The sequence below is a fragment of the Lampetra planeri genome, chromosome 21, assembly GCF_965212315.1.
Source record: "Lampetra planeri chromosome 21, kcLamPlan1.2.h2, whole genome shotgun sequence".
Classification (NCBI taxonomy): domain Eukaryota; kingdom Metazoa; phylum Chordata; class Hyperoartia; order Petromyzontiformes; family Petromyzontidae; genus Lampetra; species Lampetra planeri.
Window position 1 is genome coordinate 10,851,457 of NC_136127.1, and position 22,413 is coordinate 10,873,869.

The following is a 22,413-nucleotide window of genomic DNA, read 5'->3' on the forward strand; positions in this document are numbered from 1 at the left end:
GATGAGGCCTCCCCCCACGCCGTGTTGTTGGTCATTGCTTGAACGACCTCTACTTCATAATACTGGTGAGTGTAGACTGGGGTCAGATAGCATTCACCATCGAATTGCCAGGAAACGAACTCTGCTTGCCAGGCTTATAGCAATATGCAATTAACCACTGCGCCAAACACTGCCCAAATGACGGGATTGGTGCCACAATATTGAAACACAACGGTATATACTGGACTTACAAAAAAGGCATCACATATTTAACATTTGCTCTGCCCCACCTGGTTTTGGCAAAAAAAAAGGTTTTCCAATGTCTTGGCTAATATTGAGTCGCAAAGGGAGTTGTGGTTTTCTAAACACAAACTCAATACCTTCAGTCTGAACATCACCGGTCATCCGTGCGACGTTGGTGAAGCAGCTCTTTTCGGGAGGCACTGTTTAGTGTTGTTCATGTAAAAAGGACAATTCAACTACAAAACAAATTACGACACAATCACATTCTACACACGATTCTCAAAACAAACCGTTCCTCGCCACTGAGGCTTTCTCTCCATGCCCTCCAACACGGCATCGAATAACAACACGAAAGTGCGCTGCTCGCAAAAAAATCCTTGCAATGGCTCGCAGAAAAATCATTGCAATGGTAAAAGTACAATTACTTGCCACGTTTCAAAACGATAAGTTAACGGGGATGGGCAAATGCACGTCGCTGAGTAGCGTAGAAAGGCGCTTGAGAAGGAGGTGCGCACCCCGCAAGCCATCGCGATCTTTCGCTAGTCGCCAACCATGATTAGCACGGGCACGGGCACGGGCCCCCCCCCCCCCCCCCCGCTGCAACGAAATTAAATGTCTCTTCTACAAAGCCCGGCGCCTAGGCGTCCGACCCGTCGACCCATGGGGCTGCACACACTGGATAGCCCACGCCACAGTCTCGCAAACCCTGCGCCACGCCCCGCCCCCCCCACCCCCAGAACCAGACTCAACCGCCGACGCTCGCACCGTCCACAGGTTCGTCCGCCCGTCGATTACGCCCACCACTTTCGTGTACACCCACCACGATCGCCGCAATTGCGAGCGCCCGCCAGCCCACCCGCCAGCCCGCCAGCCAGCCCGCCCGCCCTCTTTACATTTCACAAACCCCGCTGAAACAAATCCGCGCTGCTTCGCAGCCTCATCGCGAAGACGTGGCGTACTGTAATGGGAGGGGACGGGGTTTGGTATCATGGGCGATATTGGCCTCAGTGGGGAACGGGGCAGATGGGAAATGAGTCCTGACAAGGCTGACCACAACAATGCGATTGCACACGCGTCTGTGCGTGCGTGTGCCAGATGTGTACGGGTGCACGGAGGAATGAGGGCGTCACATGAGCATGCAATGGCACTGCACGCTGGGAGTTCTCTCTCTCCGCCACTTCTCCCTCTTCTTGTTCTTCTTCTCTGGAACCTGCTCCCTGCAGAAGACAAACAAAGCGATGATTCCCTCGAGCGAGTGCCAAGAGCCGAGAGGACCGACTGAGGCCGACACGGTGCGCTTGATCTCATGGGGCTACGCCGACCTCACGACCGGTAATGCGACTTGGGGGGAAAAAATATATAAAATTTTGGTAGCGGAACGTCAACCGGTAAACCGGGAGCCGTTTTCGGTCGAGCGAATGCACCGATTGGCACACGCGAACCTGCAAACCGCACGGCGGTCCAAGTCCCCGTGTGGGGCATTCACGCCTCGTTTCTAAGTGGCAAGGTAAAGGTGCAACCCTGCAACTGCTTGCTCACGGCACCGACTGCGAGAGATTGACGCTCCAAGAGGTTAATTTAGCATACCCCTTTCCATTGCCGACCAGACATCTCGGAGAAAATACTTTACCCCACCAATACTTCACGGAAATCAGCCAACCTTCCCGCCCTCCCATTCAGTTATCGGCAATGCACACAAAGAAAGATTTTCACAACGAGATCATTTTTGTAATTATATATTTTTTTAATCCTTTATATTAAGTTCACTTGCTTGCTTGTTTGCGTGCTTGTGTGCTTGCTTGCTTGCTTACGACCGTGCAAATCTTTCGGTCGTTTTTTAACCCACTTCCCGTGATCCAATCGAGCTGACATTTTTTGCACCAATTGCTTAATGGTGGCAGACAATCATCTGACCCATAGGTGGCAGCCATCTCAAGCCAGAGGACGAGAGGACTCTAGCCACCCGTTTCATGATGACGCAAATGTTGACTAACCACATGGCATGAAATCCCTGCCCCCACGCTGTACAATGGAGACTATTTATAGAGCAGTTAAATTGAAGCCGCCAAGTTCTTGAAAGTGGTAAAGCGGGTCAACGCTAGTGCCCTCGGGAATATACGGGGCATGTCAAGAGGTGATCTTACATATAAAGGATTTATAGTGAAAAACTTTGTTTTTACGGGTTAATTTTTTACACACACGATAACCGCGCCGTCGCTTACCGGATGACTCTCACGAGCTCGTGGAAGGCCTGGTCGACGTTCAGCGGCGGGTCCTTGGCGCTCGTCTCAATGTACGGAATCTGCACGACAGAATTCTTAAGCGTCATTTTGGAAACCCCCGAGGGTTTACGCGTTTCTACTGAAGGCAATAAATAGGACTCGCCTGCCACTACCCCAAGCAGTGCCATGATGCTATGCAGGGTTAGGGCATCTGCCAAAGATTTTTTAACTGCATCGTTCAAATTGGCTTTTGTCTGTAAGGTACATGAGTAATTGGCCGACTCCCAACATGCTTACAGCTGCGAGAAAATAAGGACCCAAAATGGATGCAGGGTTAAGCAAACACAAGAGGTGGTGGGGTCGGGAGGTCAAATAATATATTCCGACCCTGGAATTCAGGAATACCCCGAATTTACGTCTTCCCTCTTTTACGTAATTTCGCAAATACGTCGTCACTTAATTAACACCGCTACCCGATTTGCGTCGCCTCAACCCACACCTACGTCGCTGCCAGCGTCATCATCGTCCCTCCCTCCTTGTTTTCCGTCACCTCTCGACCTTCGCCTCCACCTGCCTACCCCTGTGAACATCGCTTCGATTGACGTCGTCACGTACTTTCAGGAAACGCATCCCTGACGGAAACCGGGGTATTACTGCATATCCAATGAACAAAATAACGTGTTATCTTGTGCCGGGGCGTTACGACCGCTGTCCTCACGTTGTACTTGGCCGCCATGTCGCGACCCTGCTCGGAGGAGATCTTGCGAAGGTGCAGCAGGTCCACCTTGTTAGCCACCAGCACCATGGGGAACGAGTCCCTGCGGGGGGCGGTGGGGTGGGGAAGAGGACAGGGTTATTTTCATTTTTTTCTCACCTACGTGACTTTACCGAAAGAATCAAAGAGTATTTGTCTTTTGTCCACGTGACACATTTTTTTTACTGATTGGCCGTGTCGGGTGGTGGAGGGTTGCGACACATTTATAAATAACGCGATCTAACCCAAAAAAACGTTATTATGTATGGTAGGCTTGATGTCTGCGACGTGTAAATGCCCTCCGATTCACACGATCCTCTTTCCGTCTCTCTATGTAATTCCAAGCGTGCAAGCAGCCCCCTACGCTTGTTGCGGAGGTTCGAATCACGCAGGACTCAATCGGGATCACACACACGGCAACGTCGACGCCCACCACCCCTGCTGTAAAACTACCGACTACTTCTGTGAAGAAAAGTAAAAAAAAACGCACCTTTCTCTGCGATAACCTCACACTGTAAGAATACTCGGGGATACCTACACGTAGTACTAAACCATCGCTGTTATCGACGGATTCCGAAGATCTATCGATAACAGCGACGGGGGCTGCCCCCACGCCGACACACTCACTTGTCCTTGACGCGCAGGATGAGCTGGTGGAACTTGTCGATGTGCTCGAAGCTGGTGCGGTCAGTGACCGAGTAGACGATGAGGAAGCCGTCGCCCGTGCGCATGTACTGCTCGCGCATGGCGCTGAACTCCTCCTGTCCGGCTGTGTCCAGCACTGCAGTGGGCACAAAGACAAAGATCCCCCCACGTATATAGGCTGTAACAGACTGTTGGGGCAAGCGCCGTTAGCGGAGTAGCACCTACGAAGGCCGGCAAGGTACACGAAGGGGGTGGGTGGTTAATACCATGCCCGGCCGCCTTCGTCCAATGTTCATACGCTGTACAGGGTATGCATTTAAGGCCGAGTCGACCTAGGGGAGGCCCAGAACCGGCTAAAATAATTCGCCACCATTATTGGTTTCCAAGTTATTTTTTTTATTGGTCTCCAAGTAAGCAAGTGGGAAAGTTGTCCATAGGGCAATTCCCAAATAGCAACACACCTTTTACACAAATGTTTTGTTCGCATTTGATGATTTTTAACGAGCGTTATCATAACCCCGCGTTACACAAAGCTAATGCGTTAACTCTTTCAATCAGCGTTAGAAAGCCTAAAAAGAGACGCGAGTTCCCCATGTGCAGCCTTTACCAGACTATTGGGCAGAGGTCGCAACCGGGTACCCGATACCCATACCCTACCCGATACCTGTACCCTACCCGATACCCGGCTACCCGTGCCCGGCCGGGTACCCGTTTGCGACCCTGGTGCGGCCGGGTACGTGTAGGCCGTGAGTCACTGGTGAGTCACCGTTTGTCACTCATTTCCCAACGTCTTGTCTCTTCTCACAATTCAAGTTCCTAGAATCAACCCACCCGCGCCTGCAACATGGCTTCATCCCAGAGGTCGCAATCGGCTACCCGTACCCTACCCTTTACCCGGCCGGGTACGGGTAGCCGGGTATCGGGTAGGGTACGGGTACCCGATTGCGACCCTGGTGCGGCCGGGTACGGGTACGGGTAAGGAATCAAAACCCGTTTGCGACCTCTGCTATTGGGAGACAAGTGCTGTTAGCGAGAAACTATTAACGGCCAGTGTGGTAACGTATGGTGAAATAACCCCTACGACCCCACATGGCATTGGACGTCACTCATTCAGCAGTTCAACGACAAGAGTGCTATAACACATGGACACGAAAGCCCATTGACATGTATGTTTGTTGAACTTTTTTTCGCACCGTACGTACCCCCAACCGCGCTAACTGCAGGTGCGGGAAAGTTCTAAAGAAATGAGTTTTCAATCTCGAGGATTTAAAAGTGCACAGCTCCAGTGGCTTCCTAATAGATGAAGAAAAGAGCGTTCCAAACGGCCGAAGAATCGCATCTGAAAGCGCCCGATGCGGTGACCATCTTTGACGCAACAGCAAAGGGATACCCGGTGTACCAACACAAATGTGAATCGGCCAGCGCATGCCTAAAGAACGGCTGACGATGAAGGCCGAGTATGAAGGCCGAGGATGAAGGCCGAGGATGAAGGCCGAGGATGAAGGCCAATGACGCGGTGTCGACGCAGCCTTCGCATAGCACCTTGCCCAAGACGGCAATGATTTGCCAAATCAGGACTAATAGAAACGACCTCGCAACCCTGGAGAAGCCATTAAGGGGCGACCACACCCAGCGGATCCGACATCCGCAGGGCGAGAACGCCCGCTTAATAAAGCGGGCGTCTGACCCCGCGCGGCTATTCCATTAGGGCTTTTGTTCCACGTTTTATTATTTATATTCCCTTGGCACACATCAAGCAACAGGGCTAATGGCGCCGTCAATTTCGTTGTCGTTGAGAATGGTGCAACTAAAAAAAACACAAAAGAGATCTTATCGTGCAGATGCGTATCTAGGTCGTGCGTTCTCTGCAAGTCCCCGATCTGTCCGATACAAGCATATGGCTTTCATAATGAGACGTAAACGGACTTATACAAATTACAGCTGCGTGCGTGTGACGAGCACGTGGCTCCGAGGTCAGAGTTGCCGAGCCGACACCACCGAGATCCTCGGTTCGAATCCAGCCACACGTCGACCTGCGATTAAAGTGCCTTCAAGTTCACCAATGACGAAACGCCGGCTCAAATTCCGCCCCTCCCCCCCACGGGTTCCCGAGAACCGTGGTCTCTGGCCCAGGGGAGGGGGGGTCAACGTCCGTCGATGTAAACGCCGCGTCGCTCGCAGCACGGCGCATTTTATCGCGGGTGGGAGGTCGCCGGCGATAAGAGTGGTGGGGGGTAGCGGCGGTGGCAGTTGTAAATATTTGGTCTGCGTGCACTTGAGGACAATATACAAAGGTGGTACAGCACACACTCGGAAAGCGCAGCCTATTGTTGTTTCACAGCATACGTAGAGACCGGTTAAAAATTGTGCCTCCGAGAAATGGAGTGCCATCCCCACAAGATCGACGCCGCTTCAAGAAAAAAAAATGGACCTGCCGTGAAATGAAGGCGCCTGAATAATTCGTAATAACGGCTGCGCCGAACAAGGCGTTAATTATATTTTAATGGGGCTACCCCGACCACGCCAAGACGGCTCGACATGCAACAGAAGTGCGTGCCGATTTAAGACGCCACAAAGTTGGCACCATTCTCCACGGAGACACGTTAACGTCGAAACGCACGCACGCACCACACCCCTCTGGAAGATCGTCGGTCACCGTGGGTGTTACGGTGGTGGCGCAGAGTTTCAACGCGCCGCACTATGGACCCGCCGACCTGGCCTTCGCCGCGCCATCTAAACAGGTCCCTGGGGGTACACCCTTTAACCAACCGGTACCAAATCAACGTGGCGAAGTGTGGCCAAAACAACTCCCGCGACAAACACCTGCGCAGAGAGGCCGTCGTCCAGCAGTTGATTGATGAAGGGTTGTGGCCCGTGTTTACGCAAACTGCACCTTTGTCAATACACGAGTGATTAAACGGTAACGGTAAAGTGAGCGCTTTTGCGTCGCACGAGCAAAAGTGGAAAAATTATTGGTGGCTTGTGACTGGACGGGAGAATTAAAGCCCGGATTCCAGCCCAGGACTGAAGCAGCGAGCTCGCAGCTACCCAGCCACCTCCAAAAACATCGGTCAAATTGCTTGCAGCCGATAAATATTAAGAGTGCACTTTGCTTAGAATCGACGTTCGTAAGTAAAAAATAAAAGCCCTGCAGAGATTTTCGCAGTTGCTCTGTAAATCTCACCGTTGATGTGCTTTCGTGTTGCAGTGCGCACCTGAAAAATCTTACGGCGCTTGGGGCAAAACGTCGGACACCAATGCGGAACACAGGCCAAAACTAAAACACATCCGACGGCTATTTGTGAAAGCATGATAATGAGAGCTGAATCCGGTATCGTTTCATCGCGACCTTGGCGGCTTTGAGTATTTTATTTATCTACCATTTACCAAGCTGTAGTTTCTCGTAAAAAAAAGGCGACCCCCAGGACGACGGCCAATACCAATACCCACCATGTGTCACCAAGTGACGGTGACGTCACCACGGTGCCTGTGCCGGACGCATTTTGAGGCCACGTGAAGTGTTGAAGGCTAGCCGACCAAACGCGGAGGTTGTGCGCGCGCGCCGACGGCGGGCGGGCGGTCGGGTGAGAGCAGCGGAAAAAGTTTTCCGTGGGCAGTGGAGCCCGAGGCCACCAAAACAACTCTTACAGTGCGAACACTGAATACGCTACGAAGCACTCGAATACACCATGTCGTGGATTTACGCAATCTCTGAGTGCGACAGCGTCTCAAAACCTGCTGCACGGAAACGGTGGGCGTAGTAATTTTCTTAGACGGTCATACATCTCAACGAAAATCTTATGGGTCTCTGTGGGTATATAAGCATCTACGCAAGTCTACACAGGTTTTTTTTGTGAATATATGGGTCTATGTGATATGGGTCTTTCAGGGAGTATATGGCTCTCTGAAGGAGCATATGGATCCCGACGTGAGCGTCGATTAGTCTCTGCTGGTCTCTGGGCGTCTGTGAGCCAATACAATACGGACTTGCATAGCGCACAAGTATAACGCCACCTCAGCACGTTGTCCACAAAGTGGGCGTATTTTTTTAAATACATTTTTTAGACAGCGAGGCAGTCGCATACTCGCTTCAATTATGTTGTTAAACGTCGATGCCGCTGTCAGGTGTATTTCCCGGTCCTGAAATCGATTGCCGATTAAAGGTACAGGTGCAGCCCCTGCAATTGCTTTCCTCAAGCCACCGCAGGCGGAAGGGCCTCGTTCCACACCAGCCACACGCCTTGGAAGTGGTGAGAGCAGCCACCGTCAACACCACCACCGCACACGACCCGCCGATCGACCAACTGTGTTGCACCCATCTACACCGCTGGGTGACCAGCGGCGGAGAGCAGAGAAGATACTTGCGCCACTTTAACACGTAGGAGGCTTTCTCCACCAATATCGTCCATGATCAAGGTGTTTTTTTTGGGGGGGTTAAGATGGCGGAAAAACCCACCGCCAATGGACACAGTCAATTAGTTGCTCTCCAACACACCTGACTGATTGGCTGTGTCGGGTGGTGGTGGGTTAACGACACATTTTTATATTTACGCGACCTAACTTGCGCCACCGTTTCAACGGCTGTGCCGCGAGATGGAATCGAACCGGTGACCATGGATTGCGAGTCTAGTGTGTGCGGTGGCCAACCACATTACACACCAAAAGTGGCAGCTGCCTTCCATCTTTCAGTGGAAAACAAAAAGAAAAAGAGGTCAACACTTTGCTTTTATTGCGCCGGGCGTTGCTATACGTGCGGGAAAACCGGTCGCCAGTTTGTTTCAAGCGGTTCCAGGGAACGCAATTAATAACAATCCCAAGTTGCAACGGAAATGAAGAGCGGGGGAGAGAACAGAGGAGGATGGGAGATGATAGAAGCCGAGGCCGCGCCGTTGAGGCGGAGCGCCTACCAAGAGGTCATTGCAATGCGTGCATCACGGGCAGCGCAATTGATTTGCAATCAATCAATGTTTACGTATTTACTCAACGCGCACGCACAAAAAAATGTATGATCAAGAGCTGGGGCTAGCTGTAATATTATTCAAACCTGAACACGTGCCATGAGCTTTTGTTTGCGCAGTCATTTGCCGACCACACCGAGGCAATAAACTAACCGCGCTTGACAACATAATGTGATCCTGGACCAGTGCCCAGCATTCAAAAACCAAAAACCTCTGCAAGTGCTGGACGGTCGCCATTGGCACAGGCTCAGCTTTTAACTCCCCGAGTGACCCACGGCCCATCTCGCCCACGCTGCACTCCACGAGGAGAGAGTAGAGCAGCAACAGCACCACAGCGAGGAACGCCCCCCCCCCCCCTGCTTAGCCAAGCAAGCCTCATCGAGTTAGCCAGGCAAGCCTCACCGAGTTCTTTTAGCCAGGTAAGCCTCACGGAGTTCTCTTAGCCAAGCAAGCCTCATCGAGTTCTTTTAGCCAGGCAAGCCTCACCGAGTTCTTTTAGCCAAGCAAGCCTCATGGAGTTCTCTCAGCCAAGCAAGCCTCATCGAGTTCTTTTAGCCAGGCAAGCCTCATCGAGTTCTTTTAGCCAGGCAAGCCTCATCGAGTTATTTTAGCCAGGCAAGCCTCACCGAGTTCTCTTAGCCAGGCAAGCCTCACGGAGTTCTCTTAGCCAAGCAAGCCTCACCGAGTTCTTTTAGCCAGGCAAGCCTCACCGAGTTCTCTTAGCCAAGCAAGCCTCATCGAGTTCTTTTAGCCAGGCAAGCCTCACCAAGACTCTTTCCGGACGGTCATGCACTGGGATGTTTGGCCAATTTTGAACGAGTTGGGGTTTTTTTTTTTTCACGAGTGCCACTATAATGGATGGACTGGAGCCCCTGCTGATGTGATTGTGACGTTTCGGGGGTCATGATTCAATTCGAGGATCGATCCATTGTCTTCAACTGTGGTGGACATTTGTGCCTTTGGATCACGTGAACCTGTTTTATTTTATATATATATAAAACAGGTGTACGAATTAAAAAATAATAATAATATAATGATCTAATCTGTCTGGGTGTGATTCTATACATGTATCGGGAGCTATAAAAAATTATGTTAAACAGATCAATTGATTTATTCATTTACATTTTTACAAGGCGCAGCAGACCAAACGGAGAGCTTCAGAGAGCAGTACAGAAAAAAACTATTTAATTTAATCCAACATATTACAGGAAATGAGAATGTTTTAGTTTCTTCTTAATTGGGAGAGAGTCTCAGGTGCAGGTTCTTCACACAGAGCGTTAAAAAACTGAGGGCCAAGAACCGAAACATCCCAAGCTCCGAAGCGTTTTTTTCCCCATCGTTAAATCTGCATCGTAAATTGGTCGTACTCTGTTAAATCGTAGCGACAACGACTGGGGTGCAACAGCGCCTTGCTTGATAAGTGAATCAATTAATATCGCAAAGCATACATTGAATCCAGGGCGTTAAAAACTAACCATTTTTCGAATCACTCACGTCGTATGCAATGGGTTCACGCAACGCCTTCTGCTACTGCAGACTTTCCCATGAACCTAAACCCTTTTTTTGAATGTACTCCTGAATCAACCCGCAACACCAAATCGCGCCGATTCACCGAATTGCCGGGAGGTGACGAATCTTTACACCTCCCTCCTGTAAGCTCAACTGTTGGGGAAGCTCACCAGCTGCATATTTAAAGTAATAAAGCATACTCTACCATCAACTAATGCTGCCTTAGAAAGATAAATAGTAGTCGTGTTGCCGGCAACTGCCCGGATATTTTTTGTCCATTATATACTGGGTCGATATATATTTACGCGACACCTGCAGACACTAGTGGCCTCAATGTGAGTACATTTACAAATCGAACCACAATCCACGGATTCTGTAAATTCACCCAAACGCCGGGGAGGGGTTCAAATGACGTCACCCGGCAGGAGGAGCGAGCGAGCGGTCGGTCATACCATCAAGGATGGCCCACTGGCCGTCGATCTCCGTGTGCTTGAGGTACGAGTCCTCGATGGTCGGGTCGTAGTCGGCCACGAAGATCTTCTGAAAGAACTGGATGGTGAGGGCGCTCTTGCCCACGCCGCCGTCGCCCACCACCACCAGCTTGTACGTGGGGAGGTTCTCGTTGGGCACCGAGCCCGCCGCCATCATTGCTGGGAGCGGCGCCGCTGTGCGCTATCCTGCGGTGAAGCGCAGGGGAGAAGACGGTTAAGAAACGTTAAGTTCGGTGGGGTGGCTCAGGGGTCAGGGCGGTGAACTGGCGGCATTGAGATTTTGGGTTCCAATTCCCGTTTCTGCCACCTGAGATTAAAAGCGTATTCTCAAGTGGAGCGAGTTGGTCTCAGCCCGAGATCACCAGTGATTGCACAAAAATCCACATCAAACATTTATATTTGTACCTGCACTTCAGCTGCCTAAATTACAGCTCTGAGAATTCAAAATATCGGGTTGACAAACATTACTCTCTCGAGTAGGGTGAATGGGAAAGTAGTTTGGACAAACGGTCACTTTGAAGGTAGGTCTAAGGTATTCTCTTCCATAGATCGCTCCCAAACACAAAGGATCGCACTTGCTGAGTGAGAGATAAGAATGGCTACTTCATCTCATAACACGACACCGATAGATCAGGATAAAGACGACATCTGCTAGATCCTAGAATTGTCACAAAGTCGACACACCGAGACCCCCTTAAGGTTTGCCTTTGTAACATTTCATATGTTCTCCAACCTCTGGGTGCCATGCCAATTGCCTTGGTAACCACCTTACCTCCATGCAAAACATGTGCCCACCACATTACAACCTCTTTTATTAATTAGGTCCGATGCACTTTCTCGCTTTTTTATTTTATTAACTTCCAAGTTGTTGACCCTATCCTTCGATCTTGTGCAGCCCTTTTTCAATCCACTGCCGGATGAGGGCCTCCCAACACTGTGCGGGTCATGGGGATTATTTTGACCTTACTTCACCGTGCTGGTCTGTGCGGGTTAGTGATGGCGGGGTGCGTGGGTGGGAGAGCAATGCATTTTGCTCCAATGTCCCTTGTTGCCCACCACATAGCTCCCGCAGCCTATAGCAGCAACCTTTAAGATTTTCTAAATTAACTCATTTGTTTAGAACCACTTTTGTGTTTAATTTGTAGTCCCCCCCCACCTCCAATTATCACGGTTGGCTACGTACGGCGCAAAAGAAGTTCAAGATACATACAACCTGTTGTGCACGGTAGTCACCCATCCAAGCAACTATCCACATCCAACACCGTTTAGTGTTGATAGGTGATGAGTTTTGGGCTCATTGCAGGTGATGTTATCAGAGGCTCATTACAGAAATGCAAGGTTAAAATATAGAGCTTCGAAATGTAACATCGTAAGTGGTGGGAAACAGGTCGTGAGAGAGAGAGATAATGCGACAAATATGAGCAGGAGACGAGAGGGATTTTAAGAATGATGGACACAACACAAGATGGAAATAATGAATCATCGGTGTAAGGAGATGTCGGTTGATGTCGCTCCAAGTGTTGGGAGCTTCTTCGGATCCTTGCTACAGCGCTTGGAGAAAAACGTCAGACAAGAAGATGGTCTTGTAGACAGCAAATTACTTTAAATGTTTTAAAATTAAACGTGATCATATTCCAAACGCATCCTAATTCGACACATTGTATTTCCAGAATATTATACAGTTAAATAGATACCACGTGTGTATACAATCAGTGCAATATGTAGGTCACCTATTTTAATAGTATAGCTTCTAACGCATTTCATCATGCGCGTTTTACCTTACAGAACAGGTCCCCTTTATAAATAAATCAATAATAACTTGGTATCAGTGCCTAAAACAACGCAAATTTACACATCTATATCCAATATAAATCGATGTAAAATACCGTACTGTACATTTTTCATTTCAGATGTTTTATGCAAACTGCCCCTTTGGGCCATTAGACGCACGACCTCAATATGCAAATACTGTAACAGTTAAGCATTGTATATTTATATTGATGATGGAGATGAAGTTAACCCGTTTGGGAAAGAACTTGAAAAAAATACTTTTTAAAAACTACCTGCAGGTCTCCCATGGACCAATCCCCGTTAAAGCAACTGGCTATCGGATCGATAGAGGAGAAAACGTCGCACGGTAACTTAATTATGAGTATTGCAACCTTTAAAGATGTATTAATACTATTCATACTGTCACTGTGAGTTTAACACGTAGTAGAATTTCGCGACAAATATGATATCCGTAGTAGAGGTTTTTGGGTTAAGATCGCGTCAATATAAATGCGTCGTTAAACCCGCCACAACCCCGGTTGTCCCGCCTGATGATGTTGGTTGTAATTACAGGCGAAACGTCACTGTAGTCGAATTGTAAATGTTTGTAGTGGGGGTGTTTACTCTCCGACACACTGGTGTTGCTGTACCAGTGACGAATTGGCACCTTTTGTTTACGCCACAAACCCTGACTGGTAATCGGCTGTGTCGGGTGGTGGCGGGTTTAACGACACATTTTTGATAGTTACGCTATCTAACCCAAAACACCTCTAGAGTGGACTTGACGACGATGATGCCGCTTGTGAGAAAGATGATGAACACACCTCGTAAACGATGACGACATTCACTTGTGTCTTACCACCGCGCGTTCACCCCCGCCTCCCACAAAAGAGCGTCGTCTTCGAACACAATGGCTCAGAGAGATTATGCCGATTGGGAGTATCAACGTGCACATGGACATTATTTTACCTTACTCCACTTGACACACACACACACACGTAACACACACACACACACTGTTTGCCTGTCCCACCTCGCTGTGCGTTGTACTACGCACAATGTTGCGAGGGTAGTTGCATTCAAAACCACGTCTTTGTATAGCTATGCTCTCCCCAATTGATCCAACCAGCACGGACCAGCGTGGTGAAGTATGGTCAAACCACCCCACGACCCGTACGGGATGGGGTGGCCCTCATCCAGCAGTGATCCGACAAAGCCACACTGTACGTGCACGTACTGTACACGAAAGAGAAAATCACGGCCCTCAGTGGCGCTGCTGTTTATAGGCGGTGTACATTTGTCCGTCCACACGATTAACACTTAAATAAACACGACTTATTATAGGTTGAAAAAAAGAGGCTTTCGTTAAACGCGGTCACAGATAAGCCCCGCTCACTACATTATTCATGTTCACCAACAAGTGGGTGGGTGGGTAGGTGCCTAAATCTAGACGAATCCTCTATAGGTTTATCTATAGGTTTATCGTGTAAACAATGTATCGGCTAGGCAGTTGAATAAACAAATACACCACACTAACAACAACACCACCGCCGCCACCAGTAACCATAACAATAATAATAGTAATTAATCACAGCCGTCATCGTCAACAAACAAACCTTGACCGCACTCGGGCGCGACCGCGGACCGCCACCCGCCGCGGCCTATCAATCCTCGCCGTGTATCCCTCACCTCTCCCGGTAGTGGCTTCTAGGCGAGGCCGGTGAATACGCCGAGGTATGAAAAATCTCGGTTGGAAGAAATCTATAACGGAGGCTGGCTCCGAGGTTCTGCTTCACTCCACCGTAGCGCTCGATAAGTCTCCTCTCCAAATACGAAGACTATCTTTATTCCAGCAAATGAGTTCAGTAGCGAATAGAGCGCGGTCCACTCACCACCCTTTATAAAGGCGAGCCGGCGCAGCTAAAAATAGCCTTAACCTTAGGGGGGGAGGCGTTGCTCAATAATACCTTATGTCATCAAAATATTGCTTCGGGTCAATAACTATTATTAATTTATATCTGTAAACAGTATTACCGCACGCAAAATTACGTAAATATTGGACGTCTCCATGGTTTTAGCTTGCGAAATTTGCTTTGCCTGATTGTTCCCCCCCTCCCTTGCGCGTGTGCCATAAATGGTTTGCTCCAAAGGTAAGCGCCACATTAAATGGACCGAGGGAATTACTAAATGCCGCACTCTGATTGGAGGATCGCTGCTGTGACGTCACCGGTATTCCTACCTTACCGTTGACGTCATTGCGTCGTTTAAATGTCACCAAATCGCGTGGAGCTCATGGGGCGAGGAACGAATTGGGGAATGACGAATGAATGTTGATATAAAACAACGAATGAATAACTTCGAAGGTTTTATTACTTGTTTGATGTATGATCAATGTGTTCATCTATCCGTTAATTGTTCGTGCTACCGGCTTCGCCATGTGTCTCTGTTTTTTAGCCATCCGTGTTATTTTATAAACTTCATCAATGCACCATACATTCGTCAGGAACACCTCCATCGAGTCTCAAGACCCTTGTTTCCGGGAGGGTCCTGCCGAATTGACATGTTTGGCCATGGATTCCATTATCAACGAGAGTTCGGCTTCGTGTGGGATTCAAGCGGAGATCTAAACTAGACGATTGAAAACAAATGTATTTTTCCAGGTCAGACCCACTGGGCTATTTAACGATTTTTCAGAAGCGACCAGGCTATCACAAATTATATCTCAATGAAGAATGAAGTGGATTATGTGTAAATTTCTAACGGCAGCCAATTGCTCTAAACGCGTGATGTTGATTATTCATGTGGAGGAAAAAAACGGAGGACCCGGAGAAAAATCCACGCGACCACGGGGAGAGAGAGAGACACGCAAACTTGAAATATATTAAGCAGGCGTCGGGATCGAACCCACGGACCTCCTGTATACTAGGCGAGGTAGTTAACATCTCCTAGCCACCGTGATCGCTCATCCCAGATCGCCGAAGGAAAGCCATCACCACGCAGACGACGGGGGTGACACCCAAAGCGACCGTCCAGTGATTAATGTGCACAGCCCTTGTGTCCATCCACTGCTGGATGAGGGCCTCACCACTCCGGTAAACATTCGACGTTGGGCCAACAACGCTGTGGGCCAATCGTGGCCCAGCGTTCCGTGTTTTCCAGAACGCCGTGCGGATTCGGGACGGTTTTGTCGTTGTTGAACCAACAATGCTGACGAAATTACGAGCTCCCGCAAGGCTGTGTCTCTGATGAGTTGCGTAAAAAAACATGTCACGCGGAGGGGCATACGTAGAGCATTGAAAAGGTGCAGTTATTCTGAATTCTTACCACGCGGTTCGTGGCGTGTACGCCAGAGGGCGCACTAAGCTTACAAATCATCAACAGCTGCTCACGAAAGGGGCTCGTGACACGAGCGGTGAGTGAATTCTCAAAGGCTCCCTCTTCCCTTTGGTCCTCAACCGTTTTGTTTTTTGGTGGATCTCCAATCACGGCTACCGGCCCTGCCCCCGACCACCACCCGGGGTGCCACGGTGGCGAGGAGATGTTAACCTGGTATGCAGGCGTCGTTGGATTCTATCCCGACATTGACGATGCCCGTTTTATATTTAGAGGTTGAGCGTGAACTTTCTTTCCGTGACCGCGTGGACTTTTCTCGGGGTCCTCCGGTTTTTTATCTCCACATTTCCGCAACGCGTGATAAGCCACTTCCCTTGAGAGTTATTATTTGTGATGGCCAGGGGTGGCTTCTGAAAAAGAGCTCTGTGGTTCAGTGGGCGCGCATTACCCGGTAAAATAATAGCGATAGATCGATGCATTCCCCCCCCCCTCCGAAGGTACACTTACACATCTCAATTGAGGTGCACCACAAGCATCGTGACTCACGGTCGTGGTGAAAATTATCCCGAGCCTTGCGGGCTGCCTTTGGCTCCCGCCGCATGGATAACACCCCACCTTCATAAATTGATTTCAATTAGTTTACAATTAAGATTTAAAATAAATTAGTTACATACTCTCGAGATTCGTAATGTGTGGGACAAGACGAACCCCCACCCACCCACCCCCGCAAATAGCAAATACAGGGTGCTTCAAAAAAAATGTTAACACTTTTGAGAATTTTGAAACAATGCCACACGACATGTGCCTCTGGGTTCTGGAGACCACCTGGAGAAGATTCCAGGCAACGTGTTGACAACGATGGTGAACAAGTGGGAGACTCTTTGAAGCTATTAACTTACATTTGTTATCACGTTACGGTGTCTATATTTTCCGTTCTTTTCCCATTAAAAACGATAGTCCCATCTAAGTGTTAACATTGTTTTTAAGCACCATGTACAGTAGTCAAACTCCGCCGATGCCGTAATGTCCTCGAGCCATGACGTATGGTTTCGCCAAGCCCACTTTTATCATCGTTCAATATTCGGATAGGGTTAGGGGGGCTGGAGGCGCTACGTGGGATAAAAGGCCCCTTTTTGTTTGTCCTGGCGCCGACAGTCATGATGTACAGAAATCCCTCGCCAACCGCGGGGGTTAGGTTCCTGACCCCCCCCGCCCCCCTACACACACACACACCGTGATTGGCAAGGGATGGCTGCATGTTGAACTTCTTTCGCCCCGTACCTAGCGAACCAGCCACGGTCAGGTTGGGGTGCAGATCGTACCTCTCCTCCGGAGGCTCTTGCTGCTGCTGGTTTGAAGCTCAACAGACAAAACCAAAAAGAAAGCCGCCTCCTATAAAGAACCCTTTAATGGCCACTCTTGCAGATTAATTAAAAATAACATCTAACCGTTCTTGGAAAGTAGCTGGTACACTTTTGGAAGAAGGCACCTCTCTTTATCTCTCTCTGTATGACAATTATTGCCCTGGAGATTAGCAGTTAACCCAGCGGCAGCAGCTGCTTGCAGGCGTCATTGGGAAGTCTAGAAGTGATATCACACACACACAGAGTCGCATCACTGGTTTGAATATAACTTCACGTGTTGCGATGTCCCTTTGATAAATTCCACATGTGGCTCAATCTTGATCGAGTCGAGGATGTTAGGGCGGTGACACGCCATTAGCCTACTGGAGGCTACCGCTTATTAAACTTTTAGTTCATTTAGTGAAATTATTTTGAAAATGTATTTATATTATTTTCATGCTGAGTGTCTGCTGCTGCTGTGTCCTGTACAGCGCTTTGTAATCCTTGATGAAAATCGATTTATAAATGTGGCAATCTTTGGTTCTTTCGATAAAGTCACCTACGTGACTTTACCTGCAGTCAGGAAAGCTTCAAATCAAGATTGTAGTCATTATCATTAAGTAACTTCTCCTGCACGGTATTCACGCCGCAGCCTGCGACCATGAAACCCGAGGGAAGTGGCGATGCGTGGATGGCACAATGGGCCGTGGTGCAGGGAATGAATAGGTTCCCATATTTAATTCTAATCCGCCCTCTCCATAGCCCAGCGCATGAATCCCTCCAGCCCATGCGGTCCCTGTCCGTACACTCGATAGCTACTCGGCATCGTGCAGGCGACACAGGGTTTAACATATGGCAGCAGCAGCAGCAAACATCGATGACTGTACTGGTGAATCCTAACAAGAACGGAAACTTGTCTACAACTTTGCGTCGTTGCTTCACTGTTGCCGCGCCGTGTTGGGGTGGCCACATTTTAAGTCAGCAGTTTATTTATTTTCATATTGAAAAAAAGTGTCCAAAACGTTCAGTTTTGTTGAGATGGTGGCCTGGATGAGGCCGTGAGGTTTCGTACATGCGACGCTGCGCTCTATCTGTGGCGTGTGTGTGTGGATAACGAGGGACACACAGCAAGGACATGGACTCAGACGGAGGTCGGCGGCGTACGACTGGGCAGCCAAAGCGCCCCGCGGCACAACTTTTAATCACGCAATTCCACCTCACCCCCCTCCACCACCACCACCCCCCCAAATTACGTCGATTAAACACACGGACAGCGACAAACGCCACACACTGCACCGTTATTGTTAATGTTGTCACCACCACCGTTACCAATTACAGTAATAATATTACAATATTATTAAACACTTTTTTTTGTTTAATTATGTACAGCGGGTTACAGCACACAACACACTGCCCGGGTTATGGGCAACTGTAAACTACACCTGTCGGCGCTAGGACAAAGAAGGTTCGACACCGATGGCTGCATTTCAGTCGGGAGCTGTCGGGGGCCTTAGCTCCGGAAAACAATTCCCCCGCGTTCCCTCCCCACTGTCAAATGAGTGTGGGGGAGTGGGGGGGGGTGGAGATTTTTGAAAAATATACCTTGTCAAATTAAGCTCTGGTTGCGATTAACTTTTGGGAAACATTTGTAACGGAACATGTTGTTTGTATCGTAGAATCTTGGGCTAGAGGAAACTTTAATGAAAATAAATAAATATGCTTGAAAAACTAAACTCTTTATTTTACCAGGTTTTACCAGGTTTCTTATTCAGAAGAAACCTGGTCATCGCAAATGATAGCTCAACAAAGTGTCTAAATCACGTGGAAATTCAAAGCAGATAAATACTCTCTATGCATGTTTTTAAAGTTGGAGAAAAATCCACGTGATCACGGGGTGAACATTCAAACTCCAAATATACAGCAGCAGGCGTCAGGGTCGGAATCTAACCCACGACCTCCTGCATACCAGGCGAGGGAGTTAACATCTCCTAGCCACCGCGGCGCCCATTATGAAAGTCGTGAAAGCCACACGCGAGTCTCAAGACCTAAAAAAGCAAGTTTTCCTGGAAGGTCCCGATACACTGGAATGTTTGGCAAAATCATTGTTTCGACGAAGAAGGGCTTTGCTTCATATGTGTGAGGATACTTGAGTACCCAGAGAAAACCCACCACACCTACGACGGAAAAACACCGAAGAGTCCGCATAGATGAGTTCGTGAACTCGTTTGCTGTTATACGGCCACCTCATGGCCACCTCCGGGGGTGATCTCCGTTCGATCCACGAACCCACGCGCATCGCCACCTGCCATTTGGCCAATCGGCTACCGATCTCCTGACCTCACAATCAGCCTGCAATATCTCTCCACTGCTGGATGAAGGCCTACTCGTCAAGGCGTCTCTCCATCCCTCGTGGTCCCGCGATGCAAAATTCCATCGACCGCCTGCACACGTGCCGATTCCGACGCTCCATCTCCCTCTCGAGGGATGGATGTCCCATTCCCGATGGGGGTTCTCTCCCTTTGGCTGCCAATCCATCATCAGTCTCGACCATCGGCCATCATCCTTCTCAGATTTGAACATGCCTGCCCAGGCCTACGACTTACTTCGCTGACAATTAAATGTTTGAAACATTCCTTAACGACCACTACCCCAGCTTAAAAGAAGACACCGTTCGATGTCTTTAGAGAACTGCTTTTTGCGTTCAGTTTGCTGTCCTTCCCCCGCACCTCCGATTAGCGCGGTTGGCTACGTACGGTGCAAAAGAAGTTCAACGTACACACACACATTTAACCATTCTTGGAATATAGCTGTTAACTGTTTGTAAGGAGGCACCTGTGTAGGTGTGTGTGGTGTCTCTGTATCTCGCTCGCTCTCTCTCTCTGTGCAAGATATTGCCTGGAAGGACCTGTATTTTTTTGGCCAAAAAGCCAACCAAAACCCATCGTTGGCAAACGCTGAGAACCGGCGAAAGTTGCTGCGGCCACTGTTGTCAAAACGATGCCCCCCCCCCAACCTTGCTCCATACGATCCCTACTCAAAGTGTCATCCCCGACTGTCGCAGGATTCTCAAATTCTGACCGCACGGTTCAGACTTTGATCATAACCATTTCACCCTAACCCCCCCTCCTCCTCCCCACTCCTCCCCACACATACAAAAGCCACATCAATGCCACATTAAAGCATTGATGACGAGGACGATGATTGGACTTGTTTTACCGTTCTGTAAACTGTCGCTAACAAGGTAACACAAACAAAAACGCACGTGCGTACGTCGGTGAGTTTAAACCCCTATATTTGGCACTCGGAAATTGTAATTCTTTTTCAACGTTTTCTTTTAAATCGCCTCTTTTTGTCATACCGGCGACACGGTTGTGGTCTAGCTACCTCATTCTCAGGTCGGGTCTAGAACACGAGCCACGCTTTACTCACCCAGGAAGGCCTCCCTGAGCCTCAAGACTCCTCGGTTTTTTTTTGTCCTTTCCCCAACGAGGGCAACTGAGAAGAAATCCCTCCCTCGCGTCTTGTCGCCAACTTTTGCGCGTGGGAGGAAACCGGAGCGGTTCGACAGACCGCTCACACGGACGAGAACGGAACCGTCCAACAGCTACTGCAGCACAGATCGACACCGAGTAAACCTACTTGCTGTACTGCCTACCGCGGGCGCAACTGCGTCATCGCCTCTGGCCGACGGGGCAGCGCGGTTCGTGCCGTGCATCGATCCGGTGCGTGTTGCCCCGGGGTCGTGCCGAGCGCTCCCTGCGAAGCGACGTCCGACGTTTCGCTCCGCGCGCTTCCGGGAGTGGAAAAAAAAATTAACAACCGCATCGGCTCCCGATCTGGATTAGGTAGTTCCTGGAGCGAAACGTCGGCCGTCGTGCCGACCCGAACGCGCGTCGGAGAGAACTTAAGACCCTTCGTCCTTCATCTGTAATTGCAAGCCGTGCGGTTCGGTTTGTGCCACGCGCGCGCGCACACACGCACGCGCGCGCCGCTGAAGCGGAAAATGACGATGAACCGACTACAGCCCGGTAAACGGTAATGCCCCAAGCGAGAATGAATCGCTATGAACACAGCAACAGAATGGGCTTCAATGGCTGTGCCAAAAAACCGTCTCAGCTCGCAACTCTCCCCCGACTTCCCTCTCCGGGATTCAGGTATAAAAATAAGTAAATACATCGAGAAGTAGATAAATAGGTAACTAAATACATCGCGTGAAAAAATAAAAAAAAAGCAAATCTCGTCCTATTTCAGCAAAGTCGCGGAGAGTCAAACGGCCCTGTGCTGCCCGCCACCTGGAGGCCGCCCAGAAATTCCTAGAGCTACTCCTCGATTCCTGGGGTGATCACCGAGATTTCTGGGGTTACCCCGAGATTCCTGTGGTTACCACCGAGATTCCTGGGGTTACCACCGAGATTTCTGGGGTTACCACCGAGATTTCTGGGGTTACCACCGAGATTCCTGGGGTTACCACCGAGATTCCTGGAGCAGGCCCCGGGTTGCAATTCTTTTCCCAATGTTGACGATGACAAAGGAACCCAACGTGTTCCACCATCCACACGTATCCGTTGTGGTAAAGTAAATGTGCAATAACGTAAAGTAAACGTTGTGCAATAACGTAAACCTTGCGTAATAACGTAACGTAAACGTGTAATAACGTAATGTAAACGTTGTGTAATAACGTAACCGTTGTATAATAACGTAACGTAAACATTGCGTAATAGTGTAACAGAAACGTGTAATAGCGTAACCATTGTGTAATAACGTAACGTAAACGTGTAACAACGTAACGTAAACATGGAGTAACGTAACATAAACATGTAATAACGTAACGTAAACATGTAATAACGTAGCGTACACGTGTAATAACGTAAACATTGCGTAATAAAGTAACGCAAACGTGTAATAACGTATTGCCCCCTCATTGCGTACAAAAGTGGCATCTCCCAATGCTGCGTGACACCACGTGTCCTCTTTTGCGGGGGGAGGGGGGGGGCATGGAAGTGACATTGTGATGCGATAGATTTACATTGGTGCATCCAAGTTAATTGATTACATTGGCGAGTCCATGTTGATCGATTGCATCGGTGCATCCAAGTTAATTGATTGCATTGGTGAGTCTTAGTTGATTGACTACATTTGTGCATCCAAGTTGATCGATTACTTTGA

General features: G+C 49.1%; 1 protein-coding gene across 1 annotated transcript; it reads right to left on the reverse strand.

Moving 5' to 3' along the window:
• Positions 1-291: 291 nt before the first annotated feature.
• Positions 292-14,445, reverse strand: LOC144724667 (ras-related protein M-Ras-like). Its single transcript, XM_078603967.1, has 6 exons — positions 14,261-14,445; positions 10,763-10,987; positions 3,826-3,979; positions 3,163-3,262; positions 2,445-2,524; positions 292-1,439 (listed from the first exon to the last, which is right to left on the reverse strand). Exons 2-6 carry the CDS (start codon positions 10,956-10,958, stop codon positions 1,349-1,351), a joined length of 621 nt encoding a protein of 206 aa, XP_078460093.1. The 5' UTR covers positions 10,959-10,987; positions 14,261-14,445; the 3' UTR covers positions 292-1,348.
• Between the last annotated feature and the right edge of the window lie 7,968 nt (positions 14,446-22,413).

Excerpts from the sequence above, each read along its gene's own strand:
- LOC144724667 (XM_078603967.1), bottom strand. The coding sequence starts at position 10,958 with ATGATGGCGGCGGGCTCGGTGCCCAACGAGAACCTCCCCACGTACAAG. Across the intron at positions 3,980-10,762 it reads CCAGTGGGCCATCCTTGATG|TGCTGGACACAGCCGGACAG; the intron begins GTATGACCGACC and ends TGCCCACTGCAG. Across the intron at positions 2,525-3,162 it reads ACATGGCGGCCAAGTACAAC|ATTCCGTACATTGAGACGAG; the intron begins GTGAGGACAGCG and ends TCTGTCGTGCAG.